The 25069-nt window shown below is 41.1% G+C and overlaps 2 protein-coding genes across 5 annotated transcripts in view; one reads left to right on the top strand and one right to left on the bottom strand.

The window, feature by feature from the left end:
* Positions 1-25069, bottom strand: part of LOC127566991 (signal transducer and activator of transcription 5B-like) — a 152035-nt gene that overhangs the window by 122550 nt on the left and 4416 nt on the right. The window lies entirely within an intron of this gene.
* LOC127566993 (glutaminase kidney isoform, mitochondrial-like) overlaps positions 3350-25069 on the top strand; it is a 35874-nt gene continuing 14154 nt past the window's right edge. For 2 of the 3 annotated variants that reach the window (XM_052009593.1, XM_052009592.1), the window contains exons 1-7: positions 3350-3725; positions 12686-12785; positions 17501-17622; positions 21945-22074; positions 22662-22741; positions 23407-23570; positions 24256-24314. In XM_052009593.1, the coding sequence (XP_051865553.1) occupies positions 3496-3725; positions 12686-12785; positions 17501-17622; positions 21945-22074; positions 22662-22741; positions 23407-23570; positions 24256-24314 (885 nt within the window). In that variant the 5' untranslated portion in view covers positions 3350-3495. The remainder of the gene's footprint in view (positions 3726-12685; positions 12786-17500; positions 17623-21944; positions 22075-22661; positions 22742-23406; positions 23571-24255; positions 24315-25069) is intronic. The other variant, XM_052009594.1, reaches the window with a different exon arrangement.

Genomic DNA, 25069 nt, shown 5'->3' with positions numbered 1-25069 from the left:
TTGGAGAGCATGTCTTATGATGATAGGTTGAGCAAAGGAGGATGAGAGGTGACTTGATAGAGGTGTACAAGATGGTAAAAGGCATAGATCAAGTGGACAGTCAGAGACTTTTATCCCAAGGTGAAAATGGCTAATACGAGGGGGCATAATTTTAAGGTATTTGGAGGAAGGTATAGGGGGGATGTCAGAGGTAAGTATTTTACACAGAGTGGTGGGTGCGAGGAATGCATAGCTGGCAGAGGTGGTGGAGGCAGATACACGAGGGATATTTGAGAGACTCTTAGATAGGCACATGAATGATAGGAAAAATGGAGGGCTGTGTGGGAGGGAAGGGTTAGATAGATCTTAGAGCAGGATAAAATGTCAGCACAACATCGTGGGCCAAAGGGCCTGTACTGTGCTGTAATGTTCTATGTTCTAAATAATAGTTTCAACATATGTTATAGGTTGTAGGGGGAGCCAGTGGAAATTAGGCATTTGTACTTCCAGAAGGCCTTTGATAAATTGCCATGCAAGAGATTAATAAACAAAATTACAGCACACAGTGTTGCAGGTAATATACTGGCGTGGGATGAGGAATGGTTAATAGGCAGGGAATGGACAGTAGGAGTAGATGTGTTATTTTTGGATTGGGAGGCTATGATCAGTGAGGTGCCTGCTGGTGCCTCAACTGTTCACGATTTATGTCAATGATTGGATGAAAGGATCAAGTGTAATCAAGTGGCACAGTGTAACAGTGGCCCCTGTGAGCTTCAGGAGAGAACGGGAACTGGGGCCCCAGTGAGTTTAAAGTGAAAGCAAGAACTGGGGCCCTGGTGCGTTAAAGGAAGTGTAGGAATCAGCATCCAGTTGGCCAGGTGCTGAACCATCAGGATTTCCGAACAATCGGATAGCAGATTATTGGAGTTTTACTGGAGTGCCAGTCCCTCACAGTTCCAGTAACCCAGGTTCAATTCTGACCTTTGCATGTTCTCCCTGTGACTGCATAAGTTTCCTCAGGGCGCTCCAGTTTCCTCCCACATCTCAAAGATGTTGGTAGGTTAATTGGCTACTGTAAATTACTCTTTGTAAAGGTGGATGATAGGAGAGTCAGGGTGGAGTTGATGGGCATTTGAGAGAGAGAAGGCATTACAAGGAAATAAGTGGGTGAGTGGATTGATGTGATTTTCTGAGAGCTGACATACACTCAATGGGCCAAATGGCCCCTTCTATGTCAGAAAAAAGTATGAAAATAAATGTAATATATCCAAGTTGCTGCTGATACAAAAGTAGGTGACAGTGTAGGTTGTGAGGAGGATGCAGAGAGGCTTCAGGGGATACGGACAAGCTAAGTGAATGGGCATGAATATGGCAGATGGAATATAATATGGAAAAATGTGAGGTCATCCACTCTGGTAGAAAAAAATAGAAAGGTGGAGTAATTTTTAAATGGTGAGAGATTAAAAGGTGTTGGTTGTTCAGAGGAACCAGGGCATCCTTATGTACAAATTACTAAAGTTAATGTAGAAATGCACTGGTGAGACTGCATCTGGAGTACTGTGTACAGGTCAGATCTACACAAGGAATCAAAAAAATAAATTGCGGGAGGAATTCAGCAGGACAGACAGCATCTGTGGAAGGAAAGGGGTAGTTGACGTTTCAGGTCGAGACCCTGCATCAGGACTGTGAGTGTAGAGGGGAGACAGACAGTTTAAAGAGAGAAGGGTGAGGGGTGAGCTGGCAGGCGATAAGTGGAACTAGGTGAGGAGGGGGATGATGGGCAGATGGAGCCAGGTGGGAGGAGGGGAAGGTGGAGGTAGAGACAGACAGAGGCTGTGAGATGGTAAATGGAGACAACAAAGGGCTGTTGATTCTGGAATCTGATAAGAAAGGAAGGCGATATGTGGGGAAGGGTATGTTCGCAATAGAAGGAGTGCAGCAAAGGTTCACGAGATTGATCCCTGGGATAGCAGGTTTGTCATGTGAGGAAAGATTAAGCAGACTGGGTTTGTAATCTCTAGAGTTCAGAAGAATGAAAGGTAATCTCATTGAAGTGTACAAAATTCTCATGAGGTTTGACAGGGTAGATGCAGGGTAGATATTTCCCCTGGCTGGGATGTCTAGAACCAGGGATCACAGTCTCAAAATAAGGAGTTGGCCATTCAGGATTGAGATCAGAAGAAATTTCTTCACCCAGAGGGTGGTGAATCATTGGAAATATTAAAAACAATTAATTTATTTAAAAACATATTTAAGTGATATAAATTGAAAACAATAAGTAAAGCAAAGAGATAAAAAGCAAACCACTTACCCTTTCAATCCAGGTTAGTGACCTCATTCAAATTACATGCCAGACATGCTTGGCGTTAACCTGGGTATAAAGTGCATCCACCTCTCAGCTCAGCACAACTGACCTCTGCCTCTGGCCCCTGCGCTGATTATAATGGTTGCTGTAGAAGACCAGATATTCAGGTGTGAAAGTCAGGAACATACTTACCCATGAAGAATACCTCACCAGTGGTTCTCTTCAGTACTGTTGACAAAAGGTAGGTATGTTTTTGGTCCAATGTAGTGTCAAATGCCTGGTTAACAGGTTAACAAATTGCTTTAAAAAGTTCTGTGTCCCACATTATGGAGCATTAAATTGTTAATGAATTTCCACCACTTGTAAATCAAATCTAACTTGAAAGCCTGACACCAGTCCTACCCTACTCTGAGTTTTATTTTGGATCTGGCAAAAGGCAGGAACCCCACTGAATTACTCAAGTGCCTCTCCTGTATCATTCCAATGTAAAATGCATTATCTTTTCCTTATAACCTCATTAAGGCCTGCAACTGTGGAGACAAAGGGATAGTCCATGTTTCGGGTGGAGACCCTGCATCCCTTTGCCTCCACAGGTTGTTCTTGGTTAATGTAAAAGAAATGATTGTGTTCATACATCATTTTTCACCATCTCAAGACATCCCAAACAGCTTTGGACCCAATGAAGTACTTTCTAAAGTGTATATCAATGTTGTAATGAAGGAAATATACAATTTTTGTACAGAAAGAGCTTAAGTATACGCCACTTTTCAATTCCAGTGAAACGTCAGAAAGCCGTGGATGACATATTTCCTGCTCCAGTGCCTCCCACTTAAATAACCAGCGCCAGGTGCCCGCAATGCCTATACCCCGGCTCACCTTATCACAGCCGACTGGCTAGTGCTAAAATTGCCCAATCTCAAGTGTAGCCGGCCAGCCTAACATGCTAGTGTCCCGCCTTCTGGGTTACGGCGCACTTGGTTGGACGTTCGCCCTGTCAAACCAGGATATCATCCCGCCCACTTTTGTAATGTTTGCTCGCGTGGCGTGTCTGCCGTTAGCGTGAATTTATAGATGGGAGAGAAGCGAGGTAACTAACAAACTGACTTAGTGAATCAACACAGTAGAGAAGGGTTAACTAGGCAGGTAATTTAGCCAGCAAGAAGAAAGGGGTCCTTACGTAGCAAAGGAAATCTGATCGGTGCTCTTCTGGAATGCATCGTTTAAAATCACTGCCTGGCTTCACCGCGGGAGTCTGTCAGTCTAGAGTTGTCAATAGTTCGGGTAAACCCAACAGCTTTATCCACTGGCTGTGGAAATGGCAACATCCTCCTGGACGGCGGGCAGAGAGCAGTGTCAGTGGTTCGGATAGAACCCCTCTCCTCAACCCTTCTAAGTCCGAGGTCAAAAAGGCGAAAGAGGACGGATATACACAGAAAGAACCGTGAGTAAAAATACCCTCCACAGACCTGAGCTCCAACCCGCTTCACATTCACACCGCAGGTTGGTCCGTTTCTGTGAAATGGGCCAGATTAACATTGACTCCACTCGAGTAACTTTTGTTTGTTGACAGGCCTCATTCTATTTCATTAATTCAGTCATTTCCTATTTGTAATCAGAATGGATCTGGCTTGGTAAACGCTGTGAGTTTTCTGAAACTTCTCGAAGTAATTGAGGAAATTGGGTGAAATGTAATGGTTCACATTAACGTTTAAATGTTTTGGACTGTTTTGGTTTATTTAAAGAAGCGATGCTTAGAGTCTACACGAATCAAACATGGTAGAAGTGAACAACGCGTGCTTCTTTATTGTAATACATCAATTTATTCGCAGCACACTATAAATAGAAATGCATTCATGTGGTAGTATGGAAATTATCCCGCTGGAATTAAAAATAATTAACCACTTGGGGATTATTTTTCGCATCATTTAATCTGCAGTTTGCAGTGTTTGAGTTTCCAGTAATGTGCGAGTCTCTCAATTATAAGTGGAGTTTGATTGAGCATCATTTCGCACTCTCTCCGTGGGAGAGTGTACTCTGAACGGATAGTATAACTGAAGGGAAATACTGGCAGGCTATCTGCAGGCAACATTCTCGCAACATTGAATACTCGACAATAACATGCAGGAATAAAACCCTCTGGTCCATTCAGCGTTTTGCCACACAACTGCACTGTCACGAGCATCACTTGCCACCTCGCCCAGAGCTACGAAAAAACAGGCCAATTAGGAGGTGGGTGATATCTGGGAAATTCCTTTCCTAGCCCAGGAGACCCCATTAACCCTGGTAAATCACCAACCCTGGTAAAACACCCAAGGCAAAAACCGGTCCCATTCTCGCCTGAAGTAATTAAGAGAGTCAGTGTTCCCAGGAGAGCGCAGCCTATCCCCGAGGATAATTATTGCCTGGGGAATGAACCACCTTTTGGTTTCGAGCTCTGGTCTTGTGTTGCTATTATGTCCTCCAATTTCTCCCGAAACTATTCGAACGCAACCTAGTCCCTTCATCTTATAAAGCTCTATTAAGTCACCCCGAAGTCTACGCTTCTCTAAAGTACTTTTTTTTCTTGTCCGTTCTTGATATCAAAGATACGATGTGAGATGCTATTGAAGGTTAACACACCAATACAGAGTAACATTTGTTGAAATCTTGTTTCGAAATTCCCGCGAATCTCTCAATAAAATATCCGGAAAAGTTTAATAATTGAGCACAATTGGATTTCACTTTAAGTGACAGTTTGTGTGGCTGGTCTCAATTCCTGGAAGCTAACTGGTATCATGTTCGGACATCACCAAGCTGGCAAAATGCTGTGTTTTACAATGAATTGGCATAATGATAGCATTCAGATCTTTGCGTCACGAAACCAATTTGCTTGTTTAAAATGTTTTAGCACGCTCCGGAGGTCCACAAAGCACTGAGTTTGCGCAGAAGCTTCCGAACTATATTGATGTCATATATTAAGGTCTTTCATTGTTAATTTTCTTCCTTCCTTCCTTCCTCTGCTTTCTGCGCAATTGTTGACAGGGTGCCAACTGCTCCCAGGTACTTGAAGTGTCCATTATTCAATCCAAGTTGGGCAGTGGGATTGGAAATAGCCAAAACTGATCCGCCCACTCTCCATTCACTCGTCCATACTGTATGTAGCAAGAGTTGTTGGGAGCTCTGGCTGATTTTTTTCTTTAGTAACCAAGAGGCACCGAGGTGAAGCCTGCATTGGCTAAGAGCAGTAAACAGTGTACCATGGGATCTTCCTGATCTGTTTGGTTCATCCAAGGTTACTGCTCTTGGTCCCCATTCAATAACTGCAGGGTGGTGGATGAGCAATGAGTAGCGGGGTGGTATCGTGGCTGCTCCTGTATGCAGTGTTCCCAGTATGCAAACAGCCACGTTTCCGTCGGAAACTAACAGCTAGGACCTAGCCTCCTGGTTGCATCATTGCATGAGCTAGGCATAGACATGGAAGAAGATGGCATATCCTGAAGACACTGCTAAGGTAAGCCGAGCAAAGAGTTGTATTTAACAGATACACAGACTACTTGCACATACCACAGTGTGCCCTAATGTTATTTGTTCCACATCCACCCCTGAGTCCATAGATACCGTATGGTATTTTTACTATTCACCACTGCATACCCTTAAGGCACACTGCAGTCCAGTTTACAATGGAAAGCCTTTGTTCACTCCCATGTTCCAAGGGATATGCAGATAAAAAGATTTCATGAAAACTTCACTGTGTGAAGCTTGGTCACTTAATTACACCCATGATGGACTGAAGCTCAGGCAAACGTCCAAGTGTGAAACTTCAACTTACAGCGATACTCCTGAGTAACAAGTTGGCACCTAGATCACCAGGTGGGCTCAGAGATCAATTTTCAACTACTTTGGAGGAGTCCAAGAATGACAGCCTTCCTTCTGAAGGCTTTGTGGCAATAAGAGGCTGTTGAAGTGTCCTTCAAGCTGTAGGACAATAATGCTTAGTTTTTCCCCTCATCCTCTCTCACGCTCACAAGATGTACATGCAATCAGCACGCACAGTTGCCACTGTATAATGCAAGCTCTATTGGAACTACTTCATAGAGACAGCAATGTTACTTCCTGATCACTGTTGGCAAACTGTCAACAATTCCAGTGAAGCAGGACAAGACAGAACATCATAGCACTTTGCAATCTTCTAGCCACATCTGCAAGCACCAGCACACACAGCTGAAAGACACAGTTAGTGGCTTCAGCAGGTAACTCTGAGTAGCTCACAGTACAAGATGAGGAGGAACATGAGATGGTGCCAGAGGGGCAGCAGGAAGCTACTGCACAGATGGCTGTCTAGTACTTTTGATCCTCAGGAGGAAAGGAGATGAAACAGATGGTTATATAAATGAATGGATCAGTCACCTGTTAAATGCATGTGTGACTATAACTGATACAACAGTGCTAGCATGGAATGAACTGGATGCAAATAGACGAAGGTAATGGTGCCACTGGCAAAACTATGCCTGGGCCTCTTAGCTTCAGGTGTCCTTTAGCAGATAGCAAAGGTCTGCAAATGGGTCCTTGCTGACCCTGAGCCTTTGGTAAGGCTTGGAGATGTTGGTGTCTTAGTAGCATTGTAGCTCATGTACCTTCTGATTTATCTCGCATCCGAATATTTTTAAACTGCAGATGCTAGAAATCCAAAATGAAGACAGAAAGTTCTAGAAATACACAACAGGTCAGTAAGAATTTGTGGAGAGAGAAATAGAGTTCGTATTTCAGGTCAATGGCTTTTCATCAGAACTAGCACACTTTCTTCCATATTGTACCACCGATCAGGAAATATTATATTTGGAGCTTATCCAAGCCTTCCCTATCAGAAGTTTCACCTGCAATTGCCACCTGTCACCTGAAGCCTTGAACCCTCATTACATTTGATACTGGAGGAACTTTTCAGGTGTCCTTTCAACTGTTCCTGATGTGTCTTAGCCCTGTAAATATCTGACTTGAAGTACACTTTCCAGTGACCAAGAAGGCAATAGCATGTGCTTAAAACCAAACATCATAATGAAGTAAATAACAGTCTCCAAAAATGCCAATGTCAGCCTGTCACATTACCCAGAAATGTGATACTCCCTTGGTACAAAATGTCACTTTACCTACAAGGACTTGGCATTGTGATGCAGAAATTGAAGTACCACCACAAAGCGTCATGAATTGGTGACATGGAAATATACTCCACGATTTGACTGAACTTGTAGTCTCAGATGTTCTTATCTGCTCTATGGAAGACCATCATAACCTTGCCAGGTTTTCCAGATAACTGAAGCTTCTCGTACCTAATATCTCTACCCCCTCCAGGGTCTTGACATCCTTTCTAAAATGTGGGACCCGGAATTCCAAATGATACTCCAGCTGGGGCCTAGGTAGAGATGCCCAAATTTACTAGGTCAAGTATCCCATATGCAACCTTATCAATTTGTCACCTTCAAAGATCTGTGAAGATCCAGTTCCAGTTCATGCACCTAGTGCCATTACCCCCCCTCCCCCCACCACGCCAATAGATTTATACTGTCTCCAGGTCGGTTCTCCTAACATGTGTCACTTTATACTTATTCACATTAAAATGCATCATCACATATCCACCCATTTCATCAGTCTGGCTATGTCCTCCTGAAGTCTCCTACTTCCATGCTCATTTTTTATAATTGCCAAGTTTTGCATAGTTTGCAATCTTCAAACATTTTTAATACCCAATTCAGGTAATTTACATACAACAAGAAAAACAATAATCTGAATACTTGGGGGGAGGGGGCCCTGATGCATATTCCCCTCCATTTTGAAAAACACCAATTCAACATTAATTTCTCTCCCTCCTGTCCCAGCACCCTATTCTGTATCCAAGTTACCAATATCCCTTTAATACAACATGGTTCTATGTTCCAAAGAGGTTTGTAAGGAGGTACTTTATCAAAGGCCCTGTGAACAGCCTTGAGCTTTATTTTCACATCAGTTCACCAAACATTTTAAGGGGACAACAATTTTTAAACTGTAACAAAATTAGCCATGTTCTGTAGTAAGTGACAGCATGGGTCTTATTTGGACATACCTTAATCTCAGTTACATCAGAGGGGCCTGTACAAGATAAGCTTCAATCTAAATTCCAGTCAATCATGGTTACATTTATATTTGCATCATAAATACCTTGTCAGGGAAATTGTCCTATTGTTATTAACTGGGTCTGCTTTTTCCATGTCCATGATGTAGAGGCCAGTAGCCCAATATCAGGCCCCTGAAAATGTGCTGAAACCTACCAGTCGGATGTGTCCAAGACCACCACCTGCTACTCACAAATACAGAAATCACTTGCCACAACACTGTAGAAGATATAGTTTCAGATTCACAAAGTCTTTCAAGGGAGTGCTTTATTCATGGTTCTTCTGGAGTTTGATAGCTTTTGTGCGCAAACACAAACCTCCAGTTGATACCATTTCAGCCATTTGATAGTCACAATCCTTATCTAGCCAGACCCTGCACAAATGTAAAAAGACTCTAGTGGTATCAATTTGGCTCAATGGATAGCACTCTCACCTCTGTGAGAAGGCAGGATTTGAGCCTGATCTAAGACTTGATCTACATTGTTGGAGGTTTCCTTCAGGTGGTTATTTTGGTCATTTTTATATTTGTTAAAGATCCCATGACACAGTTAGAAGAACAGGATGTTTCTCCAGTGTCTTGGTAAACATGCCCATCTCAACCTACCGCTCCAGCTTATGAGGCCTTGCTGTGAGCAAAATGTTTAAATACTTACCCACATACTAAATTAATTCACATTATAACTCATGTGCTGCTCTGCCTGGGACCACAAGAAACTGCAGAGAGTTGTGGACACAGCTCTGCACATCATGGAAACCAACCTCCCCTCCATGGACTCTGTCTACATTTCCTGCTGCCTCAGGAAAGCAGCCACCATTATCAAAGACCCCACCCACCCCGGACATTCTCTCTTCTCCCTCCTCCCATCGGGCAGAAGATACAGAAGCCTGAAAGCACGTACCACCAGGCTCAAGGACAGCTTCTATCCTGCTGTTATAAGACTATTGAACAGTCCCCTAGTACGATAAGATGGACTCTTGACCTCACAATCTACCTCATTATGGTCTTGCACCTTACCGTCTGCCTGCACTGCACTTTCTCTGTAACACTTTGTTCTGCATTCTGTTATCGTTTTCCCTTGTACTACCTCAATGCACTATTGTAATGAAATGAGATGTATAGATGGCATGCAAGACAAAGTTTTTCACTGTAACTTAGTACATGTGACAATAATAAACCAAATTACTAATTTAATTTACCAGTTTACCAATGTGAACTGCTTTGGGATGCTTCTGCAAGATGTGATCAGGGACTATATAAATGAAAGATATTCCTTTGTTAAAACACTTAAGACCAGTTAATTCTAGTTCAGAAGTTGTCTCTTCAGGATAGTTAGGCAGCTTTTCATTCATGAATCCATCTGATACAGTTACAGAAGCATAATCCCTTCTGTACTAACTTCCCCTTTTAACATTGAAACTTATTCCATCTGCATAGTGACTGCACCTGTTATTTCTCTACCAGATATATCTCATGAATTGAATTTTTTTAAAACTTTCTGTCTGTCTGGTATCCCCTGGTTGAGAAGGCAGGGTGACCTGCACCTTGTCCTTATGCTGCTCTTAAACTGATTGTAAGCTACTGCGTGACAGCTACTGAGTGTCAATTCACCTGTAGCCACCTCCCACCTTGCAATCTCTTCCTGACAAGCATGTTGCTTGCCACTCCACGCCATCCTTTTCTGTGAAAATGCATGCCAACCCTGCTTACCACTCACCAATACCATCTGCATCCCTCACCCCAGTGTTCCATGGCTGCATGTATTAGTTCACAAATGCAATAGATTTATCATATGCTTCAACAGGGCCACCCATTTCTACCTCAGCAATATCATCTACCACTACTGAAACATAGCTTACCTCCATACTTGGTTTCCCTAATGGTCACTTTACACATTCACTGAACTGTTTACTATTCCTGCTCTCCTATTTCTCAGTGCTTGATGTCCCCCCCAAAATACTAATTCAACATTCCTCTTCACAAATCCCTCCCTGCCTTTCTCCACAGCAGCCTCCTCAAGACCCATGTCCCAAACAATACCTGTTCTAACTCTGCCCCCCTACACATCAAGCATCTCTTCACTCTATCTTCAGCTATACTGGTGCCACATACAGAAACATTTTCCCAAACCAGTCATTCCTCATCTATCTGTTGAGGCATTAAAACCAAGCCATTTGTCTGGTGGTTCTGGTGAAAGTAAAAAAAATCCTGTGGCATTATTCAAGTACATGCAGGGAGTTCACCTGGTGTCCAGGCCAACATCATCAACAATAGAATAACCAGTCATCTGTCTCACTTCTTGGGACCTGGTTGTATGGTAGTTAACTACTGTGTTTATCTACTTAATAACGAATGCACTTCGAAGCACTTTATTGTAAATGAACATAAGAACATGTTAAGTAGGAGTAGACCATCTTGCCCTTTGAGTCTGCTCTGCCATACATCAAGATCATGACTGATCATCAACCTTGGCACCATTTTCCTGCACTATCCCCATATTACTTGATGTTCAGAAATCCATCAATGTCTGTTTTGACCAAAGAAATTTCTCCTCATCTCAGTCTACCCCTCATTCTCAAACTGTGTCCCCCGCTCTAGAACCCTCAGCAGGGAAAACATCCTCCCTATATCTAGCTAGTCAAATTCTTTAAGAATTTTTAAAGTTTCAATGAGATCTTTCTCTTTCTTCTAAGCTCTAGATAATACAGTCCCATCATGCATGTCCTCTCCTCACATTACAAACACGTCATCCATGGAACTACTCAAGTAAATCTTTGCTGCACTTCATGCATTGGCAAGGAGACCAAAACTGTACACAGTACTCCAGGTGCAACCTCACCAAAGCCCTATCCATTGAAAAAAATCCTCCTAAAGTCTCTTTGCATCCTCTGCTGTACTCACAAACCCTCCTCTATTTTAATACTGTAGCAAAGTTGGAAATATGACATTTGGTTCCCTCAGCTAAATTATTGATATAGATTGTAAACAGTGGGGACCAAGCACTGATCCCTGCAATACCCCACTAGTCACAGCCTGCCAATCTGAGAATGAACTGTTTATTCACACTCTTTGTTTTCTGTCTGACAACCAATTCTCAATCCTTATCTATACATAACCCCTCATTTCATCTGCTTTAACCTTGTTAACCAACCTTCTGTATGGAATCTTATCGAACACCTTCAGAAAATCCCAACCCACCACATCCACTGGTTCCCTCTTATCTATTCTATTGGTCACATCCTCAACCATCTTCAGCAGATTAGTCAAACGTAATTTTCCTTTCATCAATCCACATTGGCTCCATTCAATCCTATTATTCTTTTCAAGATGTTCTGTTATTACATCCTTCTTTATAGATTCCAGTAATTTCCCTATCACTGACGTTAGGCTAGGTTATTCCCTGTTTTCTTTCTCACTCCTTTCTTAAATAGTGGGATCACATTTGCTACTCTCCAATCCACCGGAATAATTCCAGAACTTTGGAAAATGATAACCAGAGCATCTGCTATCTCTAAAGTCAGCTCTTCAAAACTCTGGGATGCAAATCAACAGGTCTCTGGGATTAACCAGCTTTCAAGCTCACCAACTTCTCTGGTACTATTTTCTGACTAATAGTGCCTTCCATTCCTCACTTTCATTGGACCCTTGGTTCTCTAATATATCTGGCAGGTTTTGTGTGCTTTCTTCTGTGAAGACAGACACAAAACAATTCTTTAAATTCTCTGCTTTTTTTATTCCCCATTATAAATTATCCTCTCTTTGTGAAGCATTCTGGGACATCCTGAAGACATGATAAGGTCCTTTTACATATGCAAATTCTTTCTTGCTACCTTGGTCCATCCTTGAATCCTCTTCCAAATCAACTATCTTGCTTAACTTTTCTAATAGTGCTCAGCACCCTTCTCTATGAAGCATCTTGGAATATTTACTAGGTGCTAATTAAATGTTTCTTGCTGTTTTTGCAACTTTATTTGAATGGTGAACATGTTGACATAAAGTTGTTTTGTTCACTATTTTAAGCCAATATTAAAATCAAGTTTAATGCTAAGATGTCAACCAGCATGATACCAAAGGAAATTAAACCACCAGCATAAAATGGCCAGCCTGATATTGCTTGGATGGTGGACTGCTACGCAATTTGCAGATATATCTATGCATCCCAGCTTCTACATGATGCTGTTGGACAGATTCAGTTGACTCCCAATCAGGTCAGCTTCAATATGGGTCTTTGTTGAAACATGTGATACATTTGACACAGTTACTGCGCTTGTTTATCCCCAGGAGGAAGCACAAACCGGGCTTGATGCCAGGACTGGAGGATATGCTTTTCTACACAATCACCGAGGGACAGGAGCAGATTCCGATCCCCAAGTTTATCAGTGTAAGCAAATGCACATCCAGAGAGCTAACCTGCCTCTCCCCCTCACACAAAGCCATACCACATGATGTGCCCTACTGTCCTGTGTTATGCTGCTTATGCCTAACCTTTACCACACAGCTTTGACTATAAGATATCAGACCATGCTTATTCAGATCTCAGTTCCTTCCATGGAAAGTCACGTTTTTGTTAAAAATAAACAGGTATCTTACTGGGAACCATCAACCCAGGCACAATTTGCAACCTATGATGCTCTCTTCTTAAGCACCATACTCATTTTGATCTTGCCAATTTTGAGATCATATTTATTGAAAGTTTCTCTTGTTTTGAAATGCCTTTACTGTCTGCTCCCCTTCCCCACTGACTATTCAAGATTCCCTGGACTACATGCTTCCCAGGATGATGGAATCTATCTTAAATTTTGATTGCGGCTGCCTTGCAATACAATGCACTGATGCTCCAATAAGCTGCGGCAAAGGATGGGCAGATTCAGTACTGGTTTCGCTGCATTTTCAATGTGTTCTAGACTGCAAAGTTTGACAGAGGAGGATGGGGGGGGGGGGTGAGTGTTTGGGGTGGGGGAGGGATATGGAGAGAATAAAAAGTGGGATTATTGTAGGATTAGTGTAAAATGGGTGACTGATGGTTGGTGTGGACTTGATGAACTGAAGGGCCCATTTCCATGCTGTATCCCTCTGTGACTCTATGTGGTGCAAGGGAATGTGTTGCTGTGGAAGGTCCCAAACCAAGAGTTGAGTCTTGTTTACAAGGAGTGAGGGGATAGTTGAAGGTTTAGTTAGTACAGCAGCTCAGAGAATAACAGTTCTGTCTATTGTACTTTCCAATGGAAATGCCCTATTGTTATGGAACTGACAGCTTTGTACTGGATCCATGTAAATCTAGAACTGCTGTTAGATTAAGCTGAACCTACTGCTGGAAACATTTTATTATTACAAAATTAATATTTTATTTTTGTGAAGTTACATTTACACACAGTTCATGCAAAGACATAATTCCAGACAACTTGTTTCTGAACAATACACTGTAGTGTGGACAACCAGCAACTTTAGTTTAGAATCAAAAATTATAGGCTGTCATGAATGTGCATTACACGATATGGAAAGAAAAGTTAGTGATGATTGAGAGAGGCCACCTGCCCAACAGCATCCACTCAGATAGTTATCTGGTTTCGGCATTAAGCAGTGAAGACCAGAGATTTGCACCCCATTAAAGGCTGAGAATGATACAAATAGGGTTCTCACCATGGATATAAACTGTCCTTACCATGTAGTCCAGAAGCAGTTAAGAGTCACCTTGATCCTGCACTTACAGACTGAAGGTTTATTGCTCTTTCTTTCTGTTTTCCCCTCTGATTTTTTTTGTCCCTCTTCCTCCTCTCCCAAAGGCCCTAACTTTTGCATTGAGTAATTCTAGAAATATGTTTGGGGCAGCACAACAGCACAGTAGGTAGAACTGCTGCTTCACAGCTCTAGGATCAATCCTGACCTCCCGTGCTGTCTGTGTGTGGAGTTTACATGTTCTCTATGACCATGGGTGCTCCATTTTCCTCCCACATCCCAAAGATGTGCAGGTCGGTGGGTTAATCATTCACTGTAAATTGCCCCAAGTGTGTGTGAGTGGTAGAATCTGAGGAAGTTGGTGGGAATGTGGGGCAATAAAATGGGGTCAGTGTAAATGAGTACTTTATGGTCAGCATGCACTTGGTGAGCTGAAGGGCCTGTTTCTGTGCCATATGACGCTTCTGCCAAAATCTCAAACTTAATATCTGAGCAATTAATAACAATTCTCCATAGAGAAGATCTATAAACTTGCTTTTTAAGTTTCATTACTCAACCCCTTGGCGGTGGCCTGTGACTAACAACTATTTATTATATTTATAAATGTCTTTGATGGGATAAAGAGCCATGTATTCATGTTTTCTGACTGCAGCAAGATGGGCAGCACTGCAAGCAGCCAGATGAAACATTAGCCAAAAAGGGATACTAATAGTATGAACAGGTAAAATTGTGGCAAACTGATATAAAGATGGTAAAATCTGAGGTCAAAGACTAGTACATAGTACCTTCGAAATGAAAGAAACAAAAGCAGAAGGGCCAATGAGTGTTGTAGACAGATCATTAAAATACAGAAAATAATCAAAAGGGCTAATGGAATGTTAGCCTTTCTGTCTAGAGGACTGGAGTAAGAGTTTAGAAGTTATGCTGCAGTGATACAAACCCTAGTTAGACCATGTCTGGAGTAGCTTGAGCAGCTCTGGCACCTTGGAAGGATATATTGACCTTGAAGGTAGTGCAGTATGAAACTATCAAGATCATATATGAATTCTAAGGGTTAAATTATAAGCATGGTCTGCACAAACTAGAGCCACAGTCCCTAGAATATTAAGTTGAAAAATAACTTAATGAAGTCAAGATATTACAGGGAATAAAGGGCAAATAGAAATAATTTCAATGAAAATAAAAATCTACAGATGCTGAAAACCTGAAACTAAAACAGAAAACACTGGAAATGCTCAGTGGGTTAGGCAGCATCTGTAGAAAGACAAACAGAGCTGGAGACCTTTTGTAGGAAATAATTTCAGCTGGTTAGGGAGCCCGAGTCTAAACGTTGCAGCCAGGGTTTCAGAGGTGAAGTGTGAAGTTAGAAAACCCATTGTGGTAGAAATTTAGAATTCTCTTCTGTATATGGTAATCAATGTTGGCTCAACTTTTAACTTTAAGTTTGATGGATTTTTCTTAACAAAATGTATTGAGGGATATGGGGGAAAGGTAAGTGGAAAGAGTTAGGTCACACAGACTGAAAAATAAGCTCTTCCTAATAATAGTCCAAACAAAACTAGGGGGAACCCAAGTATTGGAAAGTCCCTTTAAATGTCAAGAGCTCCTTCCCAATTTGCAGTAACAAAGGTTCCAATGGTTGTGATTATTTGGTTTAAAGACTGGACTGGAAATCCTACTGAGTGGCAGATGGACCTTTTATTTGAACTGATTTATTTAAACATAGATAAGAAGCTGGAGCACAGCAGAAAGTCAACAGTGAACAAACACTTACAGTATGCAAACAATCATTTTGACATTCAATAGAGTGGGTGCATTAATCTGTTCTTGTTTTCCAAAGAAGTGCAAGCACCCATACAGTGATTGGACCTGAACTCATCATCACAGGACTCTCTACTTCAGTCTACATGGTGGGGGAGGGGAGGGAGAGACCACCACCATGCATGTTTAAAAAGTGGATTTGCACATCCTTTTCCCTGTCCATGATTGAGGCTACTTACTGTAATTGGGTTAATGCAAATTAAATTAGACTCTATTGGAGGGAGATTCAACAGTTGCAAGTACTTGCTTATTCGATAGGATATCAACTACATAAAGAACCTGATCCAAGCGATCACTTTCTTTTGCATGAGGCAAGTCAAAGAACATCAGTAGCGGGCTGCTTGACTGTGGAAACATCATGGTCAAGTCCTCATCCTGCCCTTTTCCAATGCTCATTAGTACACAGGAACCATTGGATAGTGACCAGAAATGGGAATTCTGATTTGTTTCCCTTCCTTTTTTAGCCTGGGCACTTGTATGACAAATGCAGCAACCCTACAACTGACCTAACAAACTTAGTAGATAGATAGATATCTTTACTAGTCACATGCACATCGAAACACACAGTGAAATGCATCTTTTGCGTAGAGTGTTCTGGGGGCAGCCCACAAGTGTCACCATGCTTCCGGCGCCAACAAAGCATGCCCACAGCTCCTAACCTGTACGTCTTTGGAATGTGGGAGGAAACCAGAGCACCCGGAGGAAATCCACGCAGACACGGGGAAAACGTACAAACTCCTTACAGACAGCGGCAGGAATTGAACCCGGGTCGCTGGCACTGTAAAGCGTTACGCTAACCGCTACACTACCATTAGTGAACACCAATGATTGAAGCAAACCTGTTTAGTTCAAAAGTATGTCAGGGAATGGGATTATTAACTCAGTCATTAGGAGGCAGGCTAGCTGCCTCCATGTTTGCTTTTTAATGACCACTAGACACAACTTTGAATTTAACATAACTGTTCTTCTACTCTATGATTAACAAGTACCAAGCAACATTGAGTTTTGTTCTATTGGTCTCTATCATAGCTTATTTTATAAACTACATCAATGCGCATATATATTATATATATATATTATGTATATATAAAAAATTTAATTTTTTTTCTTGTAAATTAATTAACCACAGTTGGGGTGGCAGAAGAGGCATAGAAAGTGGCCTGGGCAATCAGCCATTGGGGAAGGAGGGAAAAAAAATAATCCTTTGGGGTTCTGAAGTTTGAGAACCAGTTGACAGGATCAGTTGGTATCAATACCAACCACGGTTCAATAGGCCACAACCACTCAAATGTTGACGGATAGCAGCCTAGGCTGAGATGTCCTAGTTGGCTTATCTCTAGCAAAATCATAACTCAGCAAGAATCATAGACCACCTTCAGAAGACAAAAGAAGGCAGGTAGAGAGAAACTGGTGAGATGGAAAGAAAAAAGCCTTATGAAAAAGTTACAAAGGCCGAAGTAAAATATTGCTCTTGTTTTTTTTTTGTAGCCTTACTGTATTTTCTTCAAGTTGCACTAATTCAAAGTGTCCAGATACCTTGTGGATTTTCATGTTATTTGATACAGATCTTTTCTCAAGTGTGTTTTATTTTAAATGCAGGCATTGAAATCAACTGGGCTGCTGACCTCTGACCCCCGTCTGAAATACTGCATGGACCTCCTGCGTCAGACGGTACAGAGTTCCTCAAGTAGCGTCACACTGGACAGACATCTCTTCAAAAAGTACTTGTATCATTCTTTAATCAAAAATTTATTTTGAAAACAAAGCTTTTCCCTCTTCTTACCTGACGTTCATTCAGCTTATGTTTTTGGTTGAACTGTGGAGTTGTAATCAGACAACACTTTCAGGAACTGATGGGTCCTGGAATTTAGAAGTAGTTTCTGTAACACCACAGGTGGATTTCAAAAAATAGCCACTAACACTAAAACAACTCTAATTACTTAAATGCCATAATCGTGACCAGGTATGGCAAAGGACTTGCACTGATCTTGGGATAAGACTGCATAGATCAGCAATCAAAAATCTGCTGCAGTAGCTTTTATGGACAAGTTGAGATCCATTAAACCATCCATTTTATTTCCAACTAATGTTATTCCCTTCTTTTCACAGTCCACCCCACTGGTTCAACACACAAAAAATGCTGGAGGAACTCAGCGGGTCAGGCAGCATCTGTGGAGGGAAATGAACAGTCGATGTTTCGGGTCGACACCCTTCATCAGGAGGTCTTGGCCCAAAACGTCAACTGTCCATTTCCCTCCATAGATGCTGCCTGACCTGCTGAGTTCCTCCAGCACTTTTTTGTGTTGCTCCATATTTCCAGCATCTTCAGTCTGTCTTATGTCTACCCCACTGGTTAACTGGCACAGGATTCACCATTGGAAGCATGAAGAGGAATATAAATTCAGCAAATTGACATATCTGAGCACTCTAACCTTATTAAAGAACCAAAATATTCTGAGATACTTGGGGTGGGAAGGAAAATAAAAATCTCAGAACACAAATGATTTTCAAATGAAATATGACATTACCCAGAATAGCACAGCTAACCCCAGTGAAAGCAGGCAAGAGCTGTCAGAGAATTGATTGGCTCCGCAGTTTTAGGTATGGACAATTTTTAAAATTTGTAAACAAATAGATGGAAACATTAGGGAGAGTGGATAGCTGTTTCTGGGACTGCAGGCCTGTTGGTATAACAGTTATGTTAACCACTGTAGTCTGCATCTCATTTAATGGGTGAAATCTAAAGATAGAGTTTCACTAGATTGCATCAGATGATAATATTCTTGCCAGTGCTGTGCTATTGGCTAGCTCAACACAAGTGTGACCTGAGTCAGGGGAGAATGGAATGCCAGTTAAATGGGAATGTCATTTGGGGAGAGGAATACATGCAATGTAAACTGCTCCCTGAAGAACCTTAGTAGCCCTGTTACCATTTAGTGCATAACTGAATTGTGGTCTGGAAAATTCAAAGGTCTCACTCAATCTATTTAGCTGACCTTAGCTATGCACCCTAAGCCTTAGAACTAGCGCGCAAGACAATGGCACTGCCATTAGATGTCCTCTTGTTAAAAATGGTCAGCGCCAGGCAAATATGGGATATAAATGTCACATGCCACTCATCAGCTGATGCCTGAATGTTGTCTAGCTTTGTTGCATGAAGGCATGGATTGCTTCATTTGCTGAGGAACCATAAAGGGAATTGAACATTGCACAATCGTCAGCAGACATCTCCACTTCTGACCTTGTATTGGAAGGAAGGTCATTGATGAAGCAGCTGAAGATGGTTGGGCGTAGGACACTCCCACGAGGAGTTTCTGCAACAATGTTCTGTTGTGTGTTGATTGACCCCCAACCATCTTTTGTCTTGGGTATTGCTACAATCATTGGAATATTTTCCCTTCAATTTCTATTGACTTATTTCCTCACTATCACACTTGTCAAATAGTACCTTAGTGTCAAGGACAGTCACTCACACCTTGCATCTAAAATTCAGCTCTTTGGTCCATGTTTGGACCATGACTATAATGAGGTTTGGAGTCAAATATTCCTGGTGAAATCATAACTGAGCATCTGTAAGTAGGTTATTGGCAAGTAATATTACACGATGACAGTGTCAACACCTCCCATCACTTTGCTAACAGGGTGGTGATTTCCCAGATTGGATTTCTCCATCTTTCTATGGAAGGGACATACCTGGGACAATTTTTCCCACTGTCAAGGAGATGCCAGTGTTGTAGCTGTATCAGGATAGTCTCATTAGAGACATGACTAGTTCTCGAGTGCAAGTCTTCAGTACCACAGCTGTGAATTTGTGTGGTCCAAAACCATTTGCTGCATCCAGTGTTCTCAACCGTTTTTTGATATAGTACGGTGTGATCAAATTGGCTGAAGACTGGCTGCTGTGATGATGGGGATCGGGAATATTCTTTGAACTGACCCCACCGTAGCACTCAGATGTAATACTCATCGCCAAAGCCAGTTTCTTGAAAAAGATGTGGCGGTAAGGTTCAATGTAACCTTCACTTTGTTTAGCATAAGCCCAGGTTCACTGCTTCACTATGATTTTTTAAAAATTATTATGCTTCCCTTTGTTCCCATCTATCTTTCTCTTCAATATATTTAAGCTTGTGGTCTACGGTGTTTAAAATTATTGTATGGAATGAAGAACAAAGTCTTTCTGGTGTCTTAGCGGTCACAGGTCTACTGGTCTCAACATCAATATCCTAACAGATGCACCAGCTAGAACGTGCTTGGGTGAACCGACAAAGGCCCATAAAATAACCTGGTGCCAGATCCCTCAGATGTTACATAAGGCAACTATGTGGTGTGGCATTCAAATAGCAGGCAGAGCATAGATTACCCTGACCAAGCACTTCCCTGTGCTTACTGCTGTCAGAAAGGTCATAAACCATTTTGCTGCAATGTGCTGGTATTTAAAGACCCGAGTTTATATTTACTCAGTGCAGTATATGTCATAATTGGAATCAAATCCTGTTTGAAGGTGAGCCAGCTTCTTGTAAGAGCAAATAGAATTAACTAGCAAATAAAAATTGCTCATAACAGCATTCACTTATAAACATATTACCCTCTACATTTGTTTTGTATTCAATTACATACAGTACTTTCATTCTTTTAAATATACTGGTCCTTTTACTGGAAGAATTTACTTCAGTGACCAATACATGTTTGCTCCTTGCTTTGCTGCCAAAACACAGGAAGATATAAATAAATAATTGGCTGGAGCTTGTGCTTTGAACAGTTTTTGACAGTTGAATTGAGTGCTTCCAGTTATCCTGGAGTTTCCAGGAAATGAAGATAATTTTCTGGATTTTTCTTCATATATCAGGAGAAAAACAATTTCTTTTTATTGTTCTTTGAATATTTTCATTTATTACAAAAATGTTGGGGTAAGGGTTTCACAAGCCATTTCACCAACAGTCAAGATTAATCCAATTGGATGATTTATTTCATGGAGAGATACAGACTGAGATGGAAACTGGCAGCAAACAATGAAGGGTGAAGGGGTTTTGTACTTCACAGCAGTTTTGTGCTGTTATAGAGTGGGAGTGATTAAATGAGAAAACAAATGATAATAAGGAAAAAGGGGTTATAACTGATGTAAAGACAAGAATGGGTCTAGAGGAGAACATTTCAACCACTAACTGGACAAGCAGTTGAATTAGTCTCATTGCAGCTGTGCAAAAGACTCTCACTTATTAAATATCTGTTCTGATCACAGGGGAAGCCAACTGCATTGTCCATCTACTTGAATGCAAATTCTTAATTTTGCAACATTCGTTTCATGCTAGAAATGATAAATACTACCAATTTGCTGTTTTCAATAATATTTCCACAACATTGGTAGGAGTAGTGGGTACGGCTGCTAAGAAAACTGACCCTTGTTTTTAAAGTATAACACTGTAAACCCGAGTATGAAGTAGGGTAGTTTGCAGCAGGAAATCATTTGATGAAACCTCAAGGAATGCATCCAACCAGAGTTGGGAACCCTACTTGACTGACTGAACTCGCACACCCTAAGGGGTACATCCTTTTCCATCTCATGCAGGAAACAGAAGAATTAAGTCTGGTTCACAGGTGTTTAAAACTGGATATTTTAAAATAAGTGGTTAGAAAATAAGAGGGCGCAACTCAGGATGTAATCGTTGCCAAATTAATTGACTAAAGGACATATTAGGAGGTCCATACTGGTTAGGACTGTTCCTATTTTTTCTGCTTTTCATGAAACAGGATTCTGGTCACTGATGCAAACAATAGGAGATCCATGCAGCATGGCATGGCATCTACTGAAGATAGTTCCGATTCACTATCACACTTTATTCTACTCAAATAAGAAAATCACTTGCATTTCAACAGCATTTATAAAGATGAAGACTCATTTTTGATATCTTTTACACAAATTCTTGCATTGGTTTGAAGTCGTTTCTGTTTCAGTCTTGAATTTAAAATGTAGATATATCCTTATTTCTCCCCCATGTGGACCAATGCTGAGATAATGCTTTTATTTTGTTTCTTTCTATTTAAGATTTTTTGGAAGTAACATTGTTCTACTGACCCAGGCCTTCAGGAAAAAATTTGTCATTCCCGACTTTGAAGTATTTTCCTCACATATCAACCGGCTTTATGAAAATGCAAGAATGAAGACCGGTGGCAAGGTAAGATTTGAAAGGTGAATGCTGATAACTGTGGAGTCCCTTTGAGTTTGGAGATGGAGGTGTGTGGGGGGGGGGGGGGTGGTTGGTGGTGTTAAGGGTTGGTGATGCTTTTGCAGGAAAGTGGAATTTGATCAAAATGATGTCAAATGGGGTCAATACCAGCTGTCACCTAACTTAGTCGGCATTGGGTTCTTTTCCTACATTGTGAAGTTCTAAGACTGAGTGCGCTAAATGAAGGCCACATGCTTCCAACAGACAATCTGGCTTCAGCTTACTAATTACACTCTTGAACTCTCCAGTTCTCCTTTTGTGCCACTAACTGCTGTGCCTTCAACCACTTATACCCCTAGCTTCGGAGCTCCCTCCATGAAATAACTTTCGTCTCATTTCAAGATCCTCCTTGCAACCTATTTTTTTCAAACTAAACCTGATCACCCCTTCTTATGTTATCTATAGTTCTGTATGTGTTGTCCATACTGGTTTATTTAGTACCATAGGGCACATTTCAAAATCAAAGGCAATATGTAACTGTAAGTTGCTGTTACTTCTCTCATGATCAAGCTTAAAAGCAATTGTATTGTTTACAGGTTGCAGATTACATCCCACAACTGGCCAAATTCAGTCCAGATCTCTGGGGGGTTTCTCTCTGTACAGTGGATGGACAGAGGTAAGCTTTAAAATCACCAAGTACAAACTAACGGTCATCATGTTGTAAGTGTGACATTCGTGAGATAGCTGGGAAATACAACAAGGTAAGGAAATACAACAAACTAGGAAAATATCTCAAAGTACCAAGTATTCTTTTTGTATCCTCTCAGGAATGGAAATGAGAGGGAGATATGTTTTTAGAGAAGTAAGTTTTGGCTGAAGAATAGCCTCCCTGTTCAAACCTCTTAAACATTCACAGCACAATGGATTACATGAGACCTAGTGGAGGATAATTTTATGGATACTACCTGGGAAGCTAAATGGCTGATGGGGTGGTCCACTAAATCTTCCTGTTGCATGTATGGACACTTTGTCCACAGTTGCTTTAATGATTGCCATGCATCTTTTGTAATACATCCTTACTTGTCCTTGAAGAGGTAATGGAGGGCCTTCTCGAGCTGCTATTGGTTCACTGAAGTGGTATGAAACTTTTCAAATGAGATTCTGTGCATCAGTTAGGATAAACAAAATGACTAATATCGGAGCCAAAAGATCTACCACGTATTTCACCAGTACCTGGGTGAAAACAGAATTAAAGCCAGATAGGTTTTAATTGTGTTTATTAAAAAAAACATTGATTTATCTGCTCTGGAGTCATCCATTTTGTTTTTTTGCTCTCTCTAGACACTCCATTGGAGATACCAAAATTCCCTTCTGCTTACAATCTTGCATCAAACCACTGGAGTATGCTATTGCAGTTAATGAGTTCAGCACCGACTATGTTCACCAGTATGTGGGCAAAGAACCCAGTGGACTACGATTCAATAAAGTCTTTTTGAACGAGGAAGGCGAGTATCATAGCAACATACAAGTGCTTCAATAAGCACCCTAGGCTTAGCCAAATTGACAAGCTCAGGGGACTAGGGTTCCATCTCCTCTTGGCAACAGAATACACAAAGGAGATTCAACTCACCTGCACATAGTCTGTTGCTATAGAGCTTTCATTTATTGTGGAATAATAGAACTAATTATACATCCGTTATCAACAACAAAAAAGAAAAGAATTGCATCAAGTACTTGGAGTTTGAACATTACACTGAAAAGGATCAGGGAAATAAATGTAAGGCATGAAAATCTCAAAGGACCATATGGCATCTATGTCCTTGTAAGCAGCAGGAAAATAAACAGTGAAACAGTTCTCCACTTTGCTGCTTTTTTAATATAGTAATTGTACTAAAAGTACCATCTGTCACATCTTGAGTGTTTGAAATGATGTTGTAAAGGCTATGATCACTTACAGGGGCCTATTACATCCAAATAAACATATCTTACGGGCATTAGGTAATTGTGGCAATAGACCCTTAATGAGTTGGCCAGCTGAAAGATGTCTGCACATTGGTCACCAAATCAGATACAAAGACAATCAGTACAATTTTTTAAAAAATTAAATACCATACAATTTTAATTCAGTTAAATTTTGACAACTTCAAATCACTTCATACCGCTAATCTAAATATTCTATTTTGTCTTTAGATAAACCCCATAATCCCATGGTAAACGCAGGTGCAATCGTTATTACCTCACTTATCAAGGTAAGATAATATGGCAACTGAGACAGAGAATGAAGAGCCAAGTTAAGCAGGCCCACTGCAGAATGACTCAACTGTGCCAATGAGCCAGTACATGTGGGGCAGTTTGACCCTGCTGTAGACACAGTAAAGCTATCTCCAAAGGTACTGTTACAATATGTTTGTACTACATACTCACTGTCAGAGGCAACCTTGTCAGATAAACAAGGTATTGCTGAAAATGATAATGGTCGGTCACTGTTGCTAATGTAATAATGTCACAATAGCTCCCTTTTTCAACTTGTTGTGCATGATACAAGGTAGGTGCAAGGTATCAATGGAAACTTCAGGTAGAAATACAGTTTGGGGCAGTCAGTCCTGCACATTTGGTGGTCTGATGCAATCAATTGTGAGTTTAGCTACAAGATTTCCCACTTGGTGGATCCCTAATCTCAATGGGATTCTCGAAGAAGCTACTCACAAATCAAGGTTAAGCCAATGTAAGGTACTGAGTCACAGTTAATTGTCGCTGGCTACAGTATATTGTGGGTGAATCAGAAATGATTTGTTTGCCCATTTTCTCAAAGATTGCCAAAACCAGACAATGCACAGTCATGGTGACTTCAGAACTGATGTATACTTGGTCACATAAAGTCACTGAGAATAAACAATGAATTTTCTGCATGTCCTGGAAGAACAAGGGAAGGGAGAGGAAATATAGTTCGTAATTTTTAAAAACATTTTGTCTTGTTTATATTTCAGAAATTGCTGGGCATTCA

This window comes from Pristis pectinata, chromosome X (genome assembly GCF_009764475.1).
Source record: "Pristis pectinata isolate sPriPec2 chromosome X, sPriPec2.1.pri, whole genome shotgun sequence".
NCBI lineage: Eukaryota > Metazoa > Chordata > Chondrichthyes > Rhinopristiformes > Pristidae > Pristis > Pristis pectinata.
Note: the sequence above shows the minus strand (reverse complement) of the source record. Positions and strands in the feature narration are given on the sequence as shown.